The sequence below is a fragment of the Diaphorina citri genome, unplaced genomic scaffold (genome assembly GCF_000475195.1).
Source record: "Diaphorina citri unplaced genomic scaffold, Diaci psyllid genome assembly version 1.1 scaffold1, whole genome shotgun sequence".
NCBI classification, from domain to species: Eukaryota; Metazoa; Arthropoda; class Insecta; order Hemiptera; family Psyllidae; genus Diaphorina; species Diaphorina citri.
In genome coordinates, this window is record NW_007377440.1 from 851,445 (window position 1) to 868,639 (window position 17,195).

General features: G+C 38.1%; 4 protein-coding genes and 1 long non-coding RNA gene across 8 annotated transcripts in view; 4 read left to right on the plus strand and 1 right to left on the minus strand.

Annotated features, from left to right (window-relative positions):
• Window positions 1-1,116: 1,116 nt before the first annotated feature.
• Window positions 1,117-3,756, minus strand: LOC103520581 (TM2 domain-containing protein CG10795). 3 transcript variants are annotated; one of them, XM_026821859.1, is made up of 5 exons: window positions 3,687-3,739; window positions 3,247-3,295; window positions 2,682-2,874; window positions 1,972-2,053; window positions 1,117-1,443 (listed from the first exon to the last, which is right to left on the minus strand). In XM_026821859.1, the coding sequence occupies exons 2-5, from the start codon at window positions 3,262-3,264 to the stop codon at window positions 1,146-1,148; spliced, it is 591 nt and encodes a 196-aa protein (XP_026677660.1). In that variant the 5' UTR covers window positions 3,265-3,295; window positions 3,687-3,739; the 3' UTR covers window positions 1,117-1,145. The 3 variants fall into 3 exon arrangements, with proteins under 3 accessions (XP_026677660.1, XP_026677613.1, XP_026677703.1); XM_026821812.1 differs by lacking the exon at window positions 3,247-3,295 and having other exon boundaries at window positions 2,682-2,919; window positions 3,687-3,756; XM_026821902.1 differs by lacking the exon at window positions 3,687-3,739 and having other exon boundaries at window positions 2,682-2,882; window positions 3,255-3,279.
• Window positions 3,757-4,278: 522 nt separating this feature from the next.
• On the plus strand, window positions 4,279-9,321 carry LOC113466556. Its single transcript, XR_003390931.1, has 2 exons — window positions 4,279-4,588; window positions 9,237-9,321. It is a non-coding gene; the product is annotated as an uncharacterized LOC113466556 (long non-coding RNA).
• Window positions 5,965-8,921, plus strand: LOC103519058. Of its 2 annotated transcripts, XM_008484455.3 has the most exons (3): window positions 6,749-7,710; window positions 7,800-8,247; window positions 8,598-8,921. In XM_008484455.3, exons 1-3 carry the CDS (start codon window positions 6,796-6,798, stop codon window positions 8,750-8,752), a joined length of 1,518 nt encoding a protein of 505 aa, XP_008482677.1. In that variant the 5' UTR covers window positions 6,749-6,795; the 3' UTR covers window positions 8,753-8,921. The 2 variants fall into 2 exon arrangements, with proteins under 2 accessions (XP_008483316.1, XP_008482677.1); XM_008485094.3 differs by lacking the exons at window positions 6,749-7,710; window positions 7,800-8,247 and adding an exon at window positions 5,965-6,282.
• A 621-nt stretch (window positions 9,322-9,942) lies between the features above and the next one.
• The window catches only part of LOC103506661 (multidrug resistance-associated protein 7), a 39,374-nt gene continuing 32,121 nt past the window's right edge, over window positions 9,943-17,195 (plus strand). The window contains exons 1-11 of the mRNA XM_026828952.1: window positions 9,943-10,176; window positions 10,457-10,466; window positions 10,760-10,942; window positions 11,428-11,520; window positions 11,927-11,998; window positions 12,075-12,311; window positions 13,084-13,352; window positions 14,982-15,108; window positions 15,748-15,818; window positions 16,201-16,256; window positions 16,658-16,784. Coding sequence (XP_026684753.1) covers window positions 9,953-10,176; window positions 10,457-10,466; window positions 10,760-10,942; window positions 11,428-11,520; window positions 11,927-11,998; window positions 12,075-12,311; window positions 13,084-13,352; window positions 14,982-15,108; window positions 15,748-15,818; window positions 16,201-16,256; window positions 16,658-16,784 — 1,469 coding nt within the window. The 5' untranslated portion in view covers window positions 9,943-9,952. The remainder of the gene's footprint in view (window positions 10,177-10,456; window positions 10,467-10,759; window positions 10,943-11,427; window positions 11,521-11,926; window positions 11,999-12,074; window positions 12,312-13,083; window positions 13,353-14,981; window positions 15,109-15,747; window positions 15,819-16,200; window positions 16,257-16,657; window positions 16,785-17,195) is intronic.
• LOC103518153 lies at window positions 13,040-14,088 on the plus strand. Its single transcript, XM_008483526.2, has 2 exons — window positions 13,040-13,408; window positions 13,765-14,088. The coding sequence occupies exons 1-2, from the start codon at window positions 13,108-13,110 to the stop codon at window positions 13,917-13,919; spliced, it is 456 nt and encodes a 151-aa protein (XP_008481748.1). The 5' UTR covers window positions 13,040-13,107; the 3' UTR covers window positions 13,920-14,088.

The window sequence follows — 17,195 nt, forward strand, 5'->3', positions numbered from 1 at the left end:
CGTTGTACTTTGGATCTTTGGGGAACGATATTTGGAGTCTTAAAAAGTGTGCCGCCGTGGCAAAAACTTTGAGAAGCACTGCTCTAAGCTACGCCCATCACGATATTAGCAGCTAATCTGAGCTGCGTTAGAAGTGTTCCAGACTAGGTAGCTTATTGCTACTGTCACCAGCGATTGCTCTAAGCTACGCCTATTGCTCTGAAAATGTATTGAAGATGTTTGGCCCTCTAGTCAGCTTGGACTCAAATTCAATAAACCTCTCTGAGGACAATCGAGTTGTTTGTAAAATAGCGACCAGTGGAAACAACAGCGAAGATAAATAATTGACCTAATTGATCAGTATTTCGACAACTCATGCAATGATGCTTTTAATAATTCAAAAAAGCATAAATCATTCAGAAGATTTGAATATTGACTAATCATTTGTTAATGTTGTATTTTACAAATTCATTATTTTACACACATGTTTACACAATAAAACTAGTAGGTACGTAATATTAAGTCATGAGTTCATGACTCATTGCAAAAATGATACACTATTCTCAGTCATATCCCTTCTCCTGTGTTTACCTTTGTAATTTAAATATTAACTAAGAAACTGATTTTTTTCTCTCTTTTGTTTCGGAGTTATTTACAACTGCAATGTACCAATAATAAAGGTTTTTATCTGTCATAAAATATGATCTCTTTTGTAAATATATTTGTGTTCATAATTTTATTCTATTTTGTAAGGCAGATTTTTTCCATTTCTGTAAGGTAGAATCTAGAATCCACATTACATATTTATAACGAGATTACTCTAGAATGGTTAGTCCAATGTTCAAGAAATCGGTAAAAATTTTCAACCCGTTTGGTAAATTTTCTCTCGTGTAGATTTTGGGTGCTATTGGGTCTTTGGCACAGACCTTTTAGGAAATTGGGCACTGGTAGCTTTCTGGTTCCATTTCTGTAAGGTAGAATGTAGAATCCACATTACATATTTATAACGAGATTACTCTAGAACGGTTAGTCCAATGTTCAAGAAATATCGGTAAAAATTTTCAACCCATATGGTAAATTTTCTCTCGTGTAGATTTTGGGTGCTATTGGGTCTTTGGCACAGACCTTTTAGGAAATTGGGCACTGGTAGCTTTCTGGTGAGGTATTTACAGTTCGTTATGATGTTGATACCAGTCGTCCTGTGGTACTCTATAAGTCTCATTATCACTCCTTACAATCGTTATACCCGCACCATAGTATGGAATGATGTAATAGGACCCGTCAGCTGGTCCCACTATCTGAGTGGCTATCAGTATAATATCAACCAGGTAGCCTATCAGCATGAAACCCAGAGTGCAGAACTTCAGCAGACCCAGGGCTGGATAGCCAAGATAGAAACGGTCTGCCCCAAACATGCCAAGAAAGATGGACAACAGCATAGCAGTCTCAAATGAGTAGCCATTCCTGGAAATGATAGAAAAAAGGTGTTTTAATAAACATACTGTTCAAAATAAGACTGAGTCTCCTGGTATTGTCAAATTCCCAGTTACTTGATTTTGAGGACAACATTATTTGCCTTGACTGTGATCTGCAACCTCCTGAGTAAGTTCCTGCTTGACCACTGAGGCAGAACTTGGTCTTCTTCTACTGACTTTTTCCCAATTTTATTTGAGGTCAGAGTTACCCTTTATCCTACTCTGCCATATCCTATACCATGCCTCCTCCCTTCCCCATCCCTTCTCTCTCAAGTCTTCCCCTCAGGAGTCTCAGTACTTGGTATTAGTTCTATTAATAATGTTTTACAACTTTATCTGGACTTGGGTTCAAAACCTTAGTAGGTATGTTAAAAAAAAAAAGTTAAAATACATATTTTGCTGTGCATATACTGAATCCAGAGAAAGGCTTATCTGTACAATTTCGTTCACACCCCTCCTTTACACACAAAATACCAATTTTTAGGAACCTAGCCATAATAATAAGTAGCTAACTTACGTCCACCGACATCGCATATCTTTATAGAAGGTAGAGTTGCCTGTTTCCAGACAGATGATGTTATCTGCAGCAATACACCGGACTGGAAAATAAATATTTAGCAAGTGGAGCGGAGAGCAAAGAGCATAGAACTTTTTCCTCTCAGGTCTGTGTGGTTTGAATTCGTCGCTTCCTCTATCTCTATCTGCTCGATGCTCCTCTGTGCCATAATATGCTCTCTGCACCATTCTGTCCAGGCCAAGCCAGCGGTGAAAGATATACCGTTCAAATATTTAGCAGTTGACTAAATGAGATCATTCATTCCTTTTAATAAAATATTCAACTATCAAATTTGAAATTGTAATAATTTAATAGGGCGAGATCAATTTAATAGCTTAGTAGTTTGTCAGCAAATCTCCTGTGAAAAGATCATAGCTGATGATAGTGAATATAAATCCCCTAATAAATATTTAGCAGTTGACTAAATGAGATCATTCATTCCTTTACTTAAATAAAATATTCAACAATCAAAATTGAAATTGTAATAATTTATTAGGGTGAGATCAATTTAATAGCTTAGTAGTTTGTCAGCAAATCTCCTGTGAAAAGATCATAGCTGATGATAGTGAATATAAATCCCCTAATAAAGAGCAGCAACATTAAATTTACTAAATTTAAAGGTCAAATAATTTGAGCATGTACTTCATTTCAGCAATGAAAATCATTTTTACCTCTTGCTAGATTCTCCTTGGTACAGTTCTTTGGCTGCTGAGTTTTTCTATCAATGTATTCATACTTTGGGTCAGGATCGGGACATATGTATTGCCCAAGTCTGAGTGTCTCACAGTTTGTGGTGTAGTTCACCTTGTTATCGGAAGGTTGGACCCAGAGGCACAACAGTAAAATGGGTGTGTATATCAGCAAGTTGAATTCCAAACCCATGGTTTTCTCACATATCTACTGGATTGTCTGGAATAGGGGGAAAATGAAAAACATATAGTGCTTAGTTTCTAGAGCTGGTGAGACAATCGAGGCATTACTAACTACATGTAGGAGTTGGAAGTGAGTGCAGTAGTGATGGGAAAAATGAAACTTTTCAGGGCTCCGGATCCCAGGTTTCGAAACGCTCTAAGGTTTCGGATCTGAGTTCCGAAACTGAAACCGAAACCTTGAAACCTTTGGGTCCGTTACGTAACGAAGCAGACTTGAGCAGTAAGCAGGGAGGTTTCAGTTTCAGTTCAGTAGGTATCGACATAGTTTGTAGTGCGCTTGCGCTTCTGTCTTTCTCTTTCCTTTATTGAATTTCAAACCCATGGTTTTCCCACATACATATCTACTGGATTTTCTGGAATACAGGGAAAATGAAAAATATATAGTGCTTAGTTTCTAGAGCTAGGAAGTTTTAAGTGAGTGCAGATTAGGATGTCAGAGTTAATTCATTGAACATAGCCCCAAGCTTCTCAGTAATCCACACAAGACTGAGAACAGACTTCTGTGTGCAGATTAGGATGTCAGAGTTAATTCATTGAACATAGCCCCAAGCTTCTCAGTAATCCACACAAGACTGAGAACAGACTTCTGTCACAGGCTGTGTTACTTTGGATGAGCTTCAGCCCAGGAGATTGTCATGATTTGTGTGAGGTACCTACATTCTCAACAGGAACAATAGATGGATATGAATTTGAACATGTTACAATCACATTACACTACAGTTTACATAGCAAGTTGGTACTTACAACTTTGAGAATCAGATGAGCTGAAGAAGGGATATTCTTAAGCTTGATGAATCTAAGAAGAACAACATTTCCTCCAGTAAAACAACCTACATTCTCAACAGGAACAATAGATGGATATGAATTTGAACATGTTACAATCACATTTTACACTACAGTTTACATAGCAAGTTGGTACATACAACTTTGAGAATCAGATGAGCTGAAGAAGGGATATTCTTAAGCTTGATGAATCTAAGAAGAACAACATTTCCTCCAGTAAAACAGTTACTAATGTTACTATCTTAAGAGACAAAGTTCAAAAGCTTTTCACTTCACTCGACACACAACTTGCAAAAATAATTTGAAATTTTGAATTTCCGCGGTCTAAAAATTTCGACGCCATCATGGATTTCTTGACGCAACAGCCTCAGTAAAACAGTTACTAATGTTACTATCTTAAGAGACTAAGAGAAAAGAGACAAAGTTCAAAAGTTTTTCACTTCACTCAACACACAACTTGCAAAAATAATTTGAAATTTTGAATTTCCGCGGTCTAAAAATTTCGACGCCATCATGGATTTCTTGACGCAACAGCCAATCAAATTCAAGTTTGAACCCGCACTGATAAAATCCCATGACGTGATTGGTTGATTCCCGATTGAAAAAATGTAAACAAAGAATTTCTTGATTTTGAGCTTTTGAAAAGATGAAAAGTTCATCCTGTGAGTTCAGAAGTTTAGTGTTTTCTGTGTTTTTGCCAGTTTGCTGTTTGCCTTTTAAGTTGTATTTAAATGGCCTTTAATCTGTAATTTGATATTCTCTTGAATCTTAACTACAAGTTGTAGTTAAAAATGTAAAGAAGCCAGGGAGGATAAGGATTCAATTGATCAACTTGACATTATTACAGACTGTTTTATTTCCAGGTAGGTACTTACAATCACCATCAACCCTCATTGGACCCTTCTTGAATTATCCACCCTCACTATCCTTAGTGGGCGTCCACAACGGCGACCATAGACCATCGTTGAGACCATGGAGCATTAACCCCACTGAGATCATTAACCTTTGCACAAGGGTGTCCACAACGGAACCTCGAACCTCTTGCTTATTTAGATATGTTTAAATTTTTGTGATTACAATGTTATCTAAATTCTATAAGGCCAGCCTAGTTAGCTTGGTTGGTAGCATGTCTGCCTTGTAAGCACTAGGCCATGGGTTTGATTCCCACCTGGGGCAGATTTTAACCTGAAGGGATTAGGTTAAGACTCAAGCAGTTACAGTTCCCTCTATCAAACCTTAAAAAAATCTAGATACTAAACCATTGACTATCACAGAAAAAATACTAGGCTCAATTTTCTACGAGGGTTGAGGACACTTCTATTCATCATCATGGTTGTTAATTTCTCTTGGGTTGGTACTAGGCTATGGTTGAGGGTGTGTTTATGTACCAGGTTGAGATAGGCCATTCCTGTCCTTTCTTGGTGTGTGGAAAATGATGTGGTAACTCAACACAGCCTTCTTGAGCATGTAAAGTTGGCGGGAAATTCGATTTTTTTTTTTCTGCAACTTGTACAATCTGAATTCATTTTTTACTTTTTAACTTGAGTTTGTATGTTTATATTATACTTTTCATTTATATTAGATATTACAAACAAGCGAATTACAAAGCAAACAAAAATAAATATAAAATAAATTTTAAACATTGCCACCGGGACAGAGGGTTAGAAAAAATACCCAACACTCCCACACTACCCTTGCTTGTTACCACTCCAATGCAAAACTGTAGAAACAATATCCTATCTCACCTCGTCCAAGCTCATCTCAACCTGGCCACCGGGACTCCCACACTATCCTTGCTTGTTACCACTCCAATGCAAAACTGTAGAAACAATATCCTATCTCACCTCGTCCAAGCTCATCTCAACCTGGTACATAACCACACCCTGAGAGTCATGACTCTGTTGTGGATGCCTACTTATATTCCTAATGAGTTGGTGACCAATCCTTTGTATGAAACCTGTCTTTAGAAGGTTTTTTACCTGTCTTGTAAGTGCTAGGTCACAAGTTTGATTCTCACCCAGAGTAATAGATAAGGCTAGTTTTTTTGTATACCTACTTACAGTTCTCCTCTTTTATTTTTTGAAATTATAAGACCTCAATCATTAGTCTCTCTCTCTTCCTATATAAACAAAAAATAATAACCTGATCTCATCTGAAACTAGGTACCTACCTACATTCTGCCCCTTCTCCTACAGGTCCTACACAGTACACAATCATTTGAGGTAACTCTACAACAATGAGTTATACGTACAGCTTCTCAAATAATGAAGGTAGATTTAGCCAGAACACTTAAATGTTATTCTCTCAGTTAAGATTATCTCACAGAAAACACAGACAATGAAATAGGTAATCTACATTCCATTTAAAAGATAAAACTAAGGCACCCACTAACACAGAAAACAACACATCCTGAAATTAGTCAACATGAAAAAGAAATCAAAGAAGATGAGGTCTAAATCAAAATTTATGACAGCAGATGATATAAACGAAATGTACACCAAATTAGAAACTATGTATGATTGCTTTGATGAACATTATGATAAAAGGGAAGAAAAAGGTATGTACCTAATAGTGTAGGTACAAGTAGGTGGGAAAATATCAAATAAATACCTAAGTCTTTGGTAAGATGGTAAGTAGGTATAAGTACACAAAGGTTTGTTAGATACCTACCTAAGATTTGAGAGGGGTGTTTTGTTAAATTTGCTTACCTACTTCACAGTGCATACCTATCTTTTGGTCTATAAATTTTATAGCCACTGTACATTGTCAGATCTAATCAATGAATTATGGAATAGAATCAAACACATAATAGCTGAGGTACCTACTTTATTCTATGAAATCAGCAGTACGGTATTATAAACAACATTAGTAACATTATTACAAAGTTGGTGATTTGATGTAATTTAGATTTTACCTATCTACGTATACCTAGGTATAACAGGTATAACAAAAGACATTTGTGAACACAAAGTAAAATTATATTAATGTATAGTATGAGCACATCTGATAGTTATGGTGGTATAACAGGTATAACAAAAGACATTTGTGAACACAAAGTAAAATTATATTAATGTATAGTATGAGCACATCTGATAGTTATGGTGAAAGTCTCTTCACATCTGAATCTGATAGCAAAACTAGTGTGTATGGTTGTTCTACAAGTACATTTAATACCAAGTCTAATGGTGTCAGCTTGGGTCTTTTGTCAGAAACACCAAAACTGGTAGTCATGAATTTGAAATTTTTAGACAGAGAAAGTTCAAAACGAATAGCTTCAGATTATTTCTTTTGTGACTCTGATGAACCTGGGTATGAAAAACCTACAGGTGCCTTCATGACAGCAGCTATGTCTTGTTTTAAAAAAAAGCAAAGGCCAAATTTAGTATCTATGAACTTGGAATTTCTTAAGGGAACAGAAAACATTAATTTAAAAGAGCAAGATAGTTTTTCTCCTAAGGAGGGACACAGTGGAGGTAATGAACATAGTGGAGATAGTGAATTTAGTATGATGAAACAGTCACAGGTTTCACTTCAAGCACAAAGTACAAGTTTAGCAAAAAATGCATTCGAAGAAACAAAGCCAGAGAAACGTAAAAAATGTTGGTCTATAATAAAAGTGCCAAAGAAAAAAAACAAGAAAAATTCTCGTTCAAAATCTCGTTCAGTAAAAAATCTTTGGACAAAGAAGTGGGGCAATGAAAGAAAAGACACCAAGTCCAAGTGTGAACAGAGTAACAGAACAGAAAAAAGATATTCTAATCAGAAAAAACGATCAGAATCAAAAATGAGATTATCAAAACAAAAACGACAAGGACAATATGAAACAAATGTGGTTGCGCAACAAAAACGACAAGGACAGTATGAATCAAATGTGGTTGCAAAACAAAAGCGACAAGGACAATACGGACCAAATGTGGTTGCAAAACAAAAGCGACAAGGACAATTTGAACCAAATGTGGTTGCGACAAGAATTGACGAAGTAAAGGCTATTGAAAAGCCAAATCAAGTATACTCTTCTGAGCCCCTAGACTCCTCTACAAAGGATTCTACCAACACTAGACCGCCAAAGTAAAGGCTATTGAAAAGCCAAATCAAGTATACTCTTCTGAGCCCCTAGACTCCTCTACAAAGGATTCTACCAACACTAGACCGCCGAAGATAACAAAAATTGACATCAATTTATCAAAATCAGACCAGATTGCTGTCCTTGCTGACATTATAATGGGGGCTCTAGGTCCCAATCAGAAATCGGACTGTCAACCAGCACAATGTCCTCCACCCACTTGTGTTCCATCCAACTCTCCTCGCACTAAAAGTAGAAATCCTTTGAAGGCATTGAAACACAAATCCCGAGTTCTTCGGGATAGTTTCTCGTTTTCTGGCAAATCTAAGACATTTTGCTACCCACCACCCAAAGAAAAACAAATGAAGAACAAAAAATCCGTCACACCATCCAACTCACTGCAGCTTTTCTTAGATAGATTCACATACTACTATGAACAAGAGAGGCAGAATCGACTGGGTATTACACTTTACTTTAATTAGATACCTAATTATGTAATTATAGTTCCCTTCAACCCAAAATTAAGTACCTACTTATCGATTAACCTACGATAAAGAGCATTACTTAAATTTATTATCTTTTACAACGAAACTAATAAATGTACAGCTAGATAGATTCGCATAGATATCTGAGAAAATATTATTATTACCTACTTACACATTGCAAGTAATCTTTGAAAGATCCACCCCTTTAGATTTTCCTGTAGGTACTGGGGGGGTTAAAAAAATAAATAAATAACTAAACCATCTATCATCGATAGACTTAATCTTAACCGAATGAAAAACTAATGAACATGCTCACAATTTCAGCCAAACTTAGAGAGAGGGGACAATGCTTTCTGACTACTCCCAAGTTTTGCTGTAAGAGAAAACCTCACCGGTCTGAAGATATGTTTAAAAAGTTTGAAAAAGAAATTCAAAAGGAGCTAGAAAAAAATAAAAGAAGAGATGATGCTTATTGTTAAACTTCTCCAAAAGAATGCCCATTGAGAAAAAATGGAAAAAGAAAGTAACAACTTACTGAAATCTCAAGAATAAGCTGTTTGAAAGATGGGAGTGTACTCTTTGTATAGACAGACTACAATAATGAAATACACATATACACGAAGTTCACTATTATTTCATACATGTAGATATTATTCTTTGTGTATTAGGTATTTAAAGTCTCAGATTAGGCAAAAGAGGCTGAGTGAGGTCTACAGTTCATAGAACTACTAGTTATCTAGGTAATAAAAATTACCACTTGAAAACAGTAACCTAGGAAACTTGAATTGAGTCCCGTCCAAGGCTTTTATTTATGTCCCATTCTTTAGATATACGGATTTCCACTTGTACCCCAAGTGCGGTAGACATCTAGACATGGACTTTCCTTTATTTTAGACATGGACTTTCCTTTGTTCTAGACATGGACTCTCCTTTATTTTAGACATGGACTTTCCTTTGTTTTAGACATCTAGACATGGACTTTCCGGACACATTTCAATGGAATTGGACTCAGTTCTGTGGACCGGACGGATTTAACCCGTGGAACAGCTGGGGGACCTTAAACAGTATACCAGCCTGAATTTCCCTTGCTAAAATAATAGCAAAGGTTGAGTGCGAAGGGCATCCACTCGTAAAATTTGTAACCAAAACCAAATGTCAGCCCAAAAACCAAAGCAATCACCCTAGTTAGGGCTGTTTGAGAGGCTGACGAAAAACGCCGACTCTGTTTGTACACGGGAAAAGGTTAAGAAAAAGAAGAAGAAGTCTTATATCCATAAAAATAGTGCTTATTTTTAGCCACCCTTTAGCTTGGAATAGAGCACGTCTGCCGTGTAAGCGTTAGGGGGACGGGTTCTATTCCCGCCCAGAGCGAACTCTATCCTTAACACATAAGGTTCGTTCTCGGAACGACTCCATTTCTCCTGTCTTGTCCTCCTTCTCTTAGATTTTGGAACGATGAGAAAACTCCGGTGTTACAGTTCCCTCTTTCAAAGCTCTTCGGAAATAAGACAAGAATAGAATAGAGCAGGACTTGTACTCTTCGATAGAGACTATTGAGCCCCTTTATTTCAGGAGTAGGGTTCTGATATTAAGTGTGTCTCAGAAACAAATGTGTTGGGTTTCAGCTGACAAAGAACGGAGGTGATTGGTGTACTTTCCTTTGTTCTAGACATCTAGACATGGACTTTCCGGACACATTTCAATGGAATTGGACTCAGTTCTGTGGACCGGACGGATTTAACCCGTGGAACAGCACGCACAACATACCTGGCAGCTGCTTTCAAGAGTTGATACTTCAAATTCCAATCCTCTCTCTATTCGCGATCGTCAGTGCTTTCTACTGTGGTAAACAGACCGAGCCAATTCTGCGAACACCACGGGAAAGAAATATTCTGGCACTAAGGTGAGTGAGTTCCTTGTTTGCGGGGGACCGTAGTTTTTTTTTTTTAATAGGTTTGACAGAGGGAACTGTAACTGCTATGGTCTTATCGTCCCGAAATTGAAGAGAGAAGGAAGACAGGATAGGAGAAAGCCAGCCGTGAAACTGATACAGTTGAGAAAGCTAAGGCTTATTGTTCAGTTGGGAAGAAGGGAGTGTTAAAAAGGAAGGAATGGTTTCTCGATTCATGCTGTACTGACCATATGACCCCAAGTATCAGTGATTTTACTTTTCTAGACTCTAGTGTATCAGGAGTTATTAGAATGGGCAATGGAGATCATATTACATAGCTACTCATTTTCCTCACGAGGCTGAGTGGGCCCCGCAACAGCCAGTTACGGAATTGCCTTATACAATTTTTTTTTTTACCCCGCCGGGAATCGAACCCGGGTCTCCCGCGTGCAAGGCGATAGCAGTGACCACTACGCCATGGAAGCTTCTCTCTTCGGTTTCGGGACGATAAGATCTTAGCAGTTACAGTTCCCTCTATCTAACTGTTCCATTTTTTTTTATCTAATTTTAACTTCCCTGATATTTCTCTTCTCAGGTGCACCTCGCCTGTATCCTGACTATTCGGTTCTCGGAGTGTGGGGGACTGCGGGGTCCGACCCTGCTTGGGTCACTATGGATGTTGTACTTTGCGTTCTCCTGTCTGTATGTCCCCGCCCAGTATGTTACGCTCATGTATTCCGACCTACATGTGACTTATTTCTACTTCGCACTCGCTCAGGTAAGCATAAGTACATTATTTATTACTGGCAAACTTTATGGTTATCACACTAGGCTTTCAAGCCGAAGGTTCGATTCTCGGTGGGACCTAAGTTTTTTCAACTTAATGCTTGGAGTTTGGGGTGCACTCAGCCTCGTAAGGACAATTGAATAGCTACTTTATTCGAGTGGCGGCATTACCAGTGTGAAAAGATTATTGAAATATGGAAATTGATTGCATAGGAGGTACTTAGTAATGTTGTGATATCCACAAAAATTGTGAAAAGGCTCTGCTTTAACCCAAATAAATTCACGATTTGATTTGATTGATTTTTTCTTTATTTATTATTTACTGTTCCAGATGACACTCTTGGTTCTGTATGGAGCTACCATGATCCCAGGAGACGATCACAATGCAGAGAGACTCCGCCATCACAATTTTCTACACAAATAAATTCACGATTTGATTTGATTGATTTTTACTTTATTTATTATTTACTGTTTCAGATGACACTCTTGGTTCTGTATGGAGCTACCATGATCCCAGGAGACGATCACAATGCAGAGAGACTCCGCCATCACAATTTTCTACAGACACAGGTAATCACTCATCCAAGTACTATCCACGCTTAATGTCGCTTAGAAGAAATAATACTGGATATTATTTTTTTTAAAGAGGTTTTATAGAGGGAACCGTAACTGCTAAGGTCTTGTCGTCCCGAAATCGAAGAGAGAAGGAAGACAGGATAGGAGAAAGCCAGGCCGTTCTGAGAACGAACTTTATCCGTTCATGATAAAATCCGCCCCGGGTGGGAGTCGAATCAAGCTTAACTAGGCTGGAAAAAATCTATATTTTTTTCTTCATTATTAATAAAGTTTAATATGTATGAAGTTTGAACTAAATACATTCTGACTGGTTAAAAAATATCGTTTATGGTATCTTGGTACCGTATCAAAATATCATCCAAATATTAAATAACATTCTTCACTCCCAACCTTGTTCCAGATTACCGACAGACAGCGTCTGGTCCACTACAGTCGATTTCGTGAGGATTTCGACCGCGACTATTTGGGCACTGCCATGGAACCTTGGTACCGTATCAAAATATCATCCAAATATTAAATAACATTCTTCACTCCCAACCTGGTTCCAGATTACCGACAGACAGCGTCTGGTCCACTACAGTCGATTTCGTGAGGATTTCGACCGCGACTATTTGGGCACTGCCATGGAAAATGCGGGTCTGCTGTCCCGTCTGTTATTTGGCTGGGTTGAACCCCTAATGAGTAAGGGCATGAGTGGCACTCTCCAATGTACGGATGACCTGTTTGATTTGCCTGAATCCCTCACGTCCAAACATTTGTACGACAAACTTAATGACGCTCTCATGGTAAGCTTGAATAAGGCCTACAAGCCTTCATATACTCGTACGTACATAGGTAGGCAGCTAGGTACTCATATGTAATTCGCGTTTACAATGAAGACATGCATATGTTTCTGTTAAAAAGATAAATAAAAATAGAAGGTCCAATGCCATGTAAAATATTTCGAAAAATCCAAACCGAAAGTCAAAATTGTGAGAAAGTAACCTTTTTTCCATTAGGCGCATTAACTGTGTTAAAACATGTCGTTCGCGCCGAAAATTCTGGTAATTTTGCCGCAGGTCACCTGGTTACCACACGATCAAAGTACATACTCAATTGTCCTCTGCCGGGAATCTAACACGTAACCTCCGACATGCAAGCCTAGGTGCCGTACCCCAAAAAATACGCTGAATAATTTCAGCAACAGTAAATTTCACAAAGTATTTGCTACATTGTTATCGGAAGGTTGGACCCAGAGGCACAACAGTAAAATGGGTGTGTATATCAGCAAGTTGAATTCCAAACCCATGGTTTTCTCACATATCTACTGGATTGTCTGGAATAGGGGGAAAATGAAAAACATATAGTGCTTAGTTTCTAGAGCTGGTGAGACAATCGAGGCATTACTAACTACATGTAGGAGTTGGAAGTGAGTGCAGTAGTGATGGGAAAAATGAAACTTTTCAGGGCTCCGGATCCCAGGTTTCGAAACGCTCTAAGGTTTCGGATCTGAGTTCCGAAACTGCTAGACCGCCGAAGATAACAAAAATTGACATCAATTTATCAAAATCAGACCAGATTGCTGTCCTTGCTGACATTATAATGGGGGCTCTAGGTCCCAATCAGAAATCGGACTGTCAACCAGCACAATGTCCTCCACCCACTTGTGTTCCATCCAACTCTCCTCGCACTAAAAGTAGAAATCCTTTGAAGGCATTGAAACACAAATCCCGAGTTCTTCGGGATAGTTTCTCGTTTTCTGGCAAATCTAAGACATTTTGCTACCCACCACCCAAAGAAAAACAAATGAAGAACAAAAAATCCGTCACACCATCCAACTCACTGCAGCTTTTCTTAGATAGATTCACATACTACTATGAACAAGAGAGGCAGAATCGACTGGGTATTACACTTTACTTTAATTAGATACCTAATTATGTAATTATAGTTCCCTTCAACCCAAAATTAAGTACCTACTTATCGATTAACCTACGATAAAGAGCATTACTTAAATTTATTATCTTTTACAACGAAACTAATAAATGTACAGCTAGATAGATTCGCATAGATATCTGAGAAAATATTATTATTACCTACTTACACATTGCAAGTAATCTTTGAAAGATCCACCCCTTTAGATTTTCCTGTAGGTACTGGGGGGGGTTAAAAAAAAAAAAAATAATAATAACTAAACCATCTATCATCGATAGACTTAATCTTAACCGAATGAAAAACTAATGAACATGCTCACAATTTCAGCCAAACTTAGAGAGAGGGGACAATGCTTTCTGACTACTCCCAAGTTTTGCTGTAAGAGAAAACCTCACCGGTCTGAAGATATGTTTAAAAAGTTTGAAAAAGAAATTCAAAAGGAGCTAGAAAAAAATAAAAGAAGAGATGATGCTTATTGTTAAACTTCTCCAAAAGAATGCCCATTGAGAAAAAATGGAAAAAGAAAGTAACAACTTACTGAAATCTCAAGAATAAGCTGTTTGAAAGATGGGAGTGTACTCTTTGTATAGACAGACTACAATAATGAAATACACATATACACGAAGTTCACTATTATTTCATACATGTAGATATTATTCTTTGTGTATTAGGTATTTAAAGTCTCAGATTAGGCAAAAGAGGCTGAGTGAGGTCTACAGTTCATAGAACTACTAGTTATCTAGGTAATAAAAATTACCACTTGAAAACAGTAACCTAGGAAACTTGAATTGAGTCCCGTCCAAGGCTTTTATTTATGTCCCATTCTTTAGATATACGGATTTCCACTTGTACCCCAAGTGCGGTAGACATCTAGACATGGACTTTCCTTTATTTTAGACATGTACTTTCCCTGTATTCGATTTTGTGAAATTTAATTCAGTCAAACATGGCTGAACCATTGAGATTGTGAGATTTCACAATTTCGCTGTGTTTACGTCCAAAGCGGAATCTCATTTGTTCAGCCATGTTTGACTGAATTCAATTTCACATAATCGAACACAACTCGTGTTCTATTCCCGGCGAAATGGAAATGTTGAAAGTAAATTGAATGAACCCACTGGATGATCTTTGGACTACGGGACCTAATCTCAGCTTCGTAAAAAATAATAAAAAAAAATAATAATAATAAAAAAAACAATAGCTCTATTTAGATAGCTATTGTTCATATATCTACTCTGTCAACCCAAGAGTGTCAGAAAGTAACCTGTAGAAATAAGATTTTCCTTTCTTTTCCATCAGTTATTCATAAATTTAGATACCCTATATTATCAAAACCCTTTGTTGGTTATAAAGTTACAATTTTTCCCCCATCAGGCGCTTTAACTATCTGTTAAAACATGTCGTTCGCGCTAAAGTTACAATTACAATATTCAATCTACACAAACTCAATGAAATACGAAGGGAGAAATTATTGCCGAGGGCAATCCGTACCATTCAACCCTACCAATTGAACATCCACCTTCTTATTTTGCTTCTCATTTCAGATATCTCATAACTTTCATGATATTCATTCTGCCTCTGATTCGCTGCAATTTGGAGCTCCTCTTAAAGCCTGCTAGTCTGTTCCCTGTAGATGTAGTGCTAGCAGTAGTACAAACTCTAGCCTGGGGGGTAAGAGCTAAAATGGTTAATTAATTGAATGAAAGAAGTGAGAGCTAAGTTTGACGTCGACCTCATTCTGCCTCTGATTCGCTGCAATTTGGAGCTCCTCTTAAAGCCTGCTAGTCTGTTCCCTGTAGATGTAGTGCTGGCAGTAGTGCAAACTCTAGCCTGGGGGGTAAGAGCTAAAATGGTTAATTAATTGAATGAAAGAAGTGAGAGCTAAGTTTGACGTCGACGAGTTTTCGACGATTGCCCTCCCAATGTCCGATTTTGATTGGACAAACATCTTGTACGCCAGCCTAGTTAGCTTGGTTGGTAGCGTGTCTGCTTTGTAAGCGCTAGGTCGCGGGTTCGATTCCTGCCCGGGGCGGATTTTATCCTGAACGGATAACGTTCTCGGAACGGCTGGCTTTCTCCTGTCCTGTCTTATTTCTCCCTTCACATTCGGGACGATAAGAGCTTCGTATTATTGTTACAGTTTCCTCTATCAAACCTCTTGAATTCTCGGAACGGCTGGCTTTCTTCTATCCTGTCTTCCTTCTCTCTTCGGTTTCGGGACGATAAGATCTTAGCAGTTACAGTTCCCTCTATCTAACTGTTCCATTTTTTTTTATCTAATTTTAACTTCCCTGATATTTTTCTTCTCAGGTGCACCTCGCCTGTATCCTGACTATTCGGTTCTCGGAGTGTGGGGGACTGCGGGGTCCGACCCTGCTTGGGTCACTATTTTAAACGATACAAATGATGCTTTTAGTGCACCGTGATTGTAATCGATAGAAAAAGCAGTATGTTTTAAAAATAAATCAAACGACATTCCTACACCATTTAAAGTACATCATACAAAATATATTTCAATTAGTAAACTTATTTACTACAATGTAATGAAAAGTCTAGCTACCTTGTTTATTACCCTAAGCTATACAACAACATACATTTCCTGCTGTCGGAGCATTTGGATTAGGAGGTGATTTCGGAGCATTCGGATTAGGAGGTGATTTCGGAGCATTCGGATTAGGAGGTGATTTCCAGGTAGGGTTGGGACATCGAGACAAAAACATCGATGTTCGATACATCGATGTTTTTAAACTTCGATATATCGAGTATCCGACATTATGGGGCTCTGTATGCTGGGGCTTTGACTCTGACTACAATCATAGGTAAGTACTGTGGGGCACTCGAGCTAATATCGGACCTGGCTGGGTTTGCCGCTCCTCTGCTGTCAATAGTTAGAGGTGACGCCCACCCTATAGTATATTTATATGTATACGAAACAGAGAGGTTTTTTTTCGGGCTTTAAGTGGCAGGGTTCTCCTGGAGGAACTCTTCCACCCAACCCCTAATTTTAGTATCCATTTTTCTTTCTGTTGACTTAGGCTGAGCAAACTAATTGCTTGATTTTAAACTTCAGAGGAAGCTTAGCAAATCAGAATTGCTTAATCCAGTTACGTTATTAAAAGGAATCTAATTAGTTGAACCTTCCTCTATCTCAAACTTTTATGGTGCTTCTGAGAGGCAACGAAACGTCCAGCCTATAATACGAAATTCCTGTATGTTTCAGCGGCCCTGTGTAATGAACACTTTGGGTTTCAATCAAACAAAGTGTCCCTCAAGATACGAGGCTCACTGGTCACCATTATCTACAAGAAAACACTTAACCTGAGTGTCCTCACTCTCAATAGTATAAGGTGAGTTTCAAGATCAAATTATGTCAGGTGCGAGAAGAAGCAAGAAATGAGTAAGAGAAACTGAAGCTTTATTTCCCAGCTTATTATGTTTTCAATCAGGCCGCGGGCGCGGTTGCATTACGTTAATTTTTTTAACTGACAAAGTTGTACGACTCGAGCTTTTTAGGGCAGTTCGTCTACTTTCGATTCCCTTCAGGGCTAATCCTGAAAGGATAAGGCTCGTTCTCAGAACGGCTGGCTTTCTCCTATCCGTCTTCCTTCACTCTTCGATTTTGGGGTGATAAGACCCTAGCAGTTAAAGCTCCCTCTATCAAACATCTTGAGAGGAAAAAAAAAAAAAAAAAAAAAAAAAAAAAAAATCTGAAGCTTTATTTCCCAGCTTATTATGTTTTCAATCAGGCCGCAGGCGCG

What these genes read in the sequence shown, in the direction of transcription:
- LOC103520581 (XM_026821812.1), bottom strand. Translation starts at nt 2,892, where the DNA reads ATGGGTTTGGAATTCAACTTGCTGATATACACACCCATTTTACTGTTG. An exon ending in CAAGGAGAATCTAGCAAGAG is followed by an intron (nt 2,054 to 2,681) that starts GTAAAAATGATT and finishes TTTATTTTCCAG; the next exon opens with TCCGGTGTATTGCTGCAGAT. An exon ending in GATATGCGATGTCGGTGGAC is followed by an intron (nt 1,444 to 1,971) that starts GTAAGTTAGCTA and finishes TATCATTTCCAG; the next exon opens with GAATGGCTACTCATTTGAGA.
- LOC103519058 (XM_008484455.3), top strand. Translation starts at nt 6,796, where the DNA reads ATGTATAGTATGAGCACATCTGATAGTTATGGTGAAAGTCTCTTCACA. An exon ending in CAAGAATTGACGAAGTAAAG is followed by an intron (nt 7,711 to 7,799) that starts GCTATTGAAAAG and finishes GCCAAAGTAAAG; the next exon opens with GCTATTGAAAAGCCAAATCA. An exon ending in AGAGAGGCAGAATCGACTGG is followed by an intron (nt 8,248 to 8,597) that starts GTATTACACTTT and finishes TCACAATTTCAG; the next exon opens with CCAAACTTAGAGAGAGGGGA.
- LOC103518153 (XM_008483526.2), top strand. Translation starts at nt 13,108, where the DNA reads ATGGGGGCTCTAGGTCCCAATCAGAAATCGGACTGTCAACCAGCACAA. An exon ending in AGAGAGGCAGAATCGACTGG is followed by an intron (nt 13,409 to 13,764) that starts GTATTACACTTT and finishes TCACAATTTCAG; the next exon opens with CCAAACTTAGAGAGAGGGGA.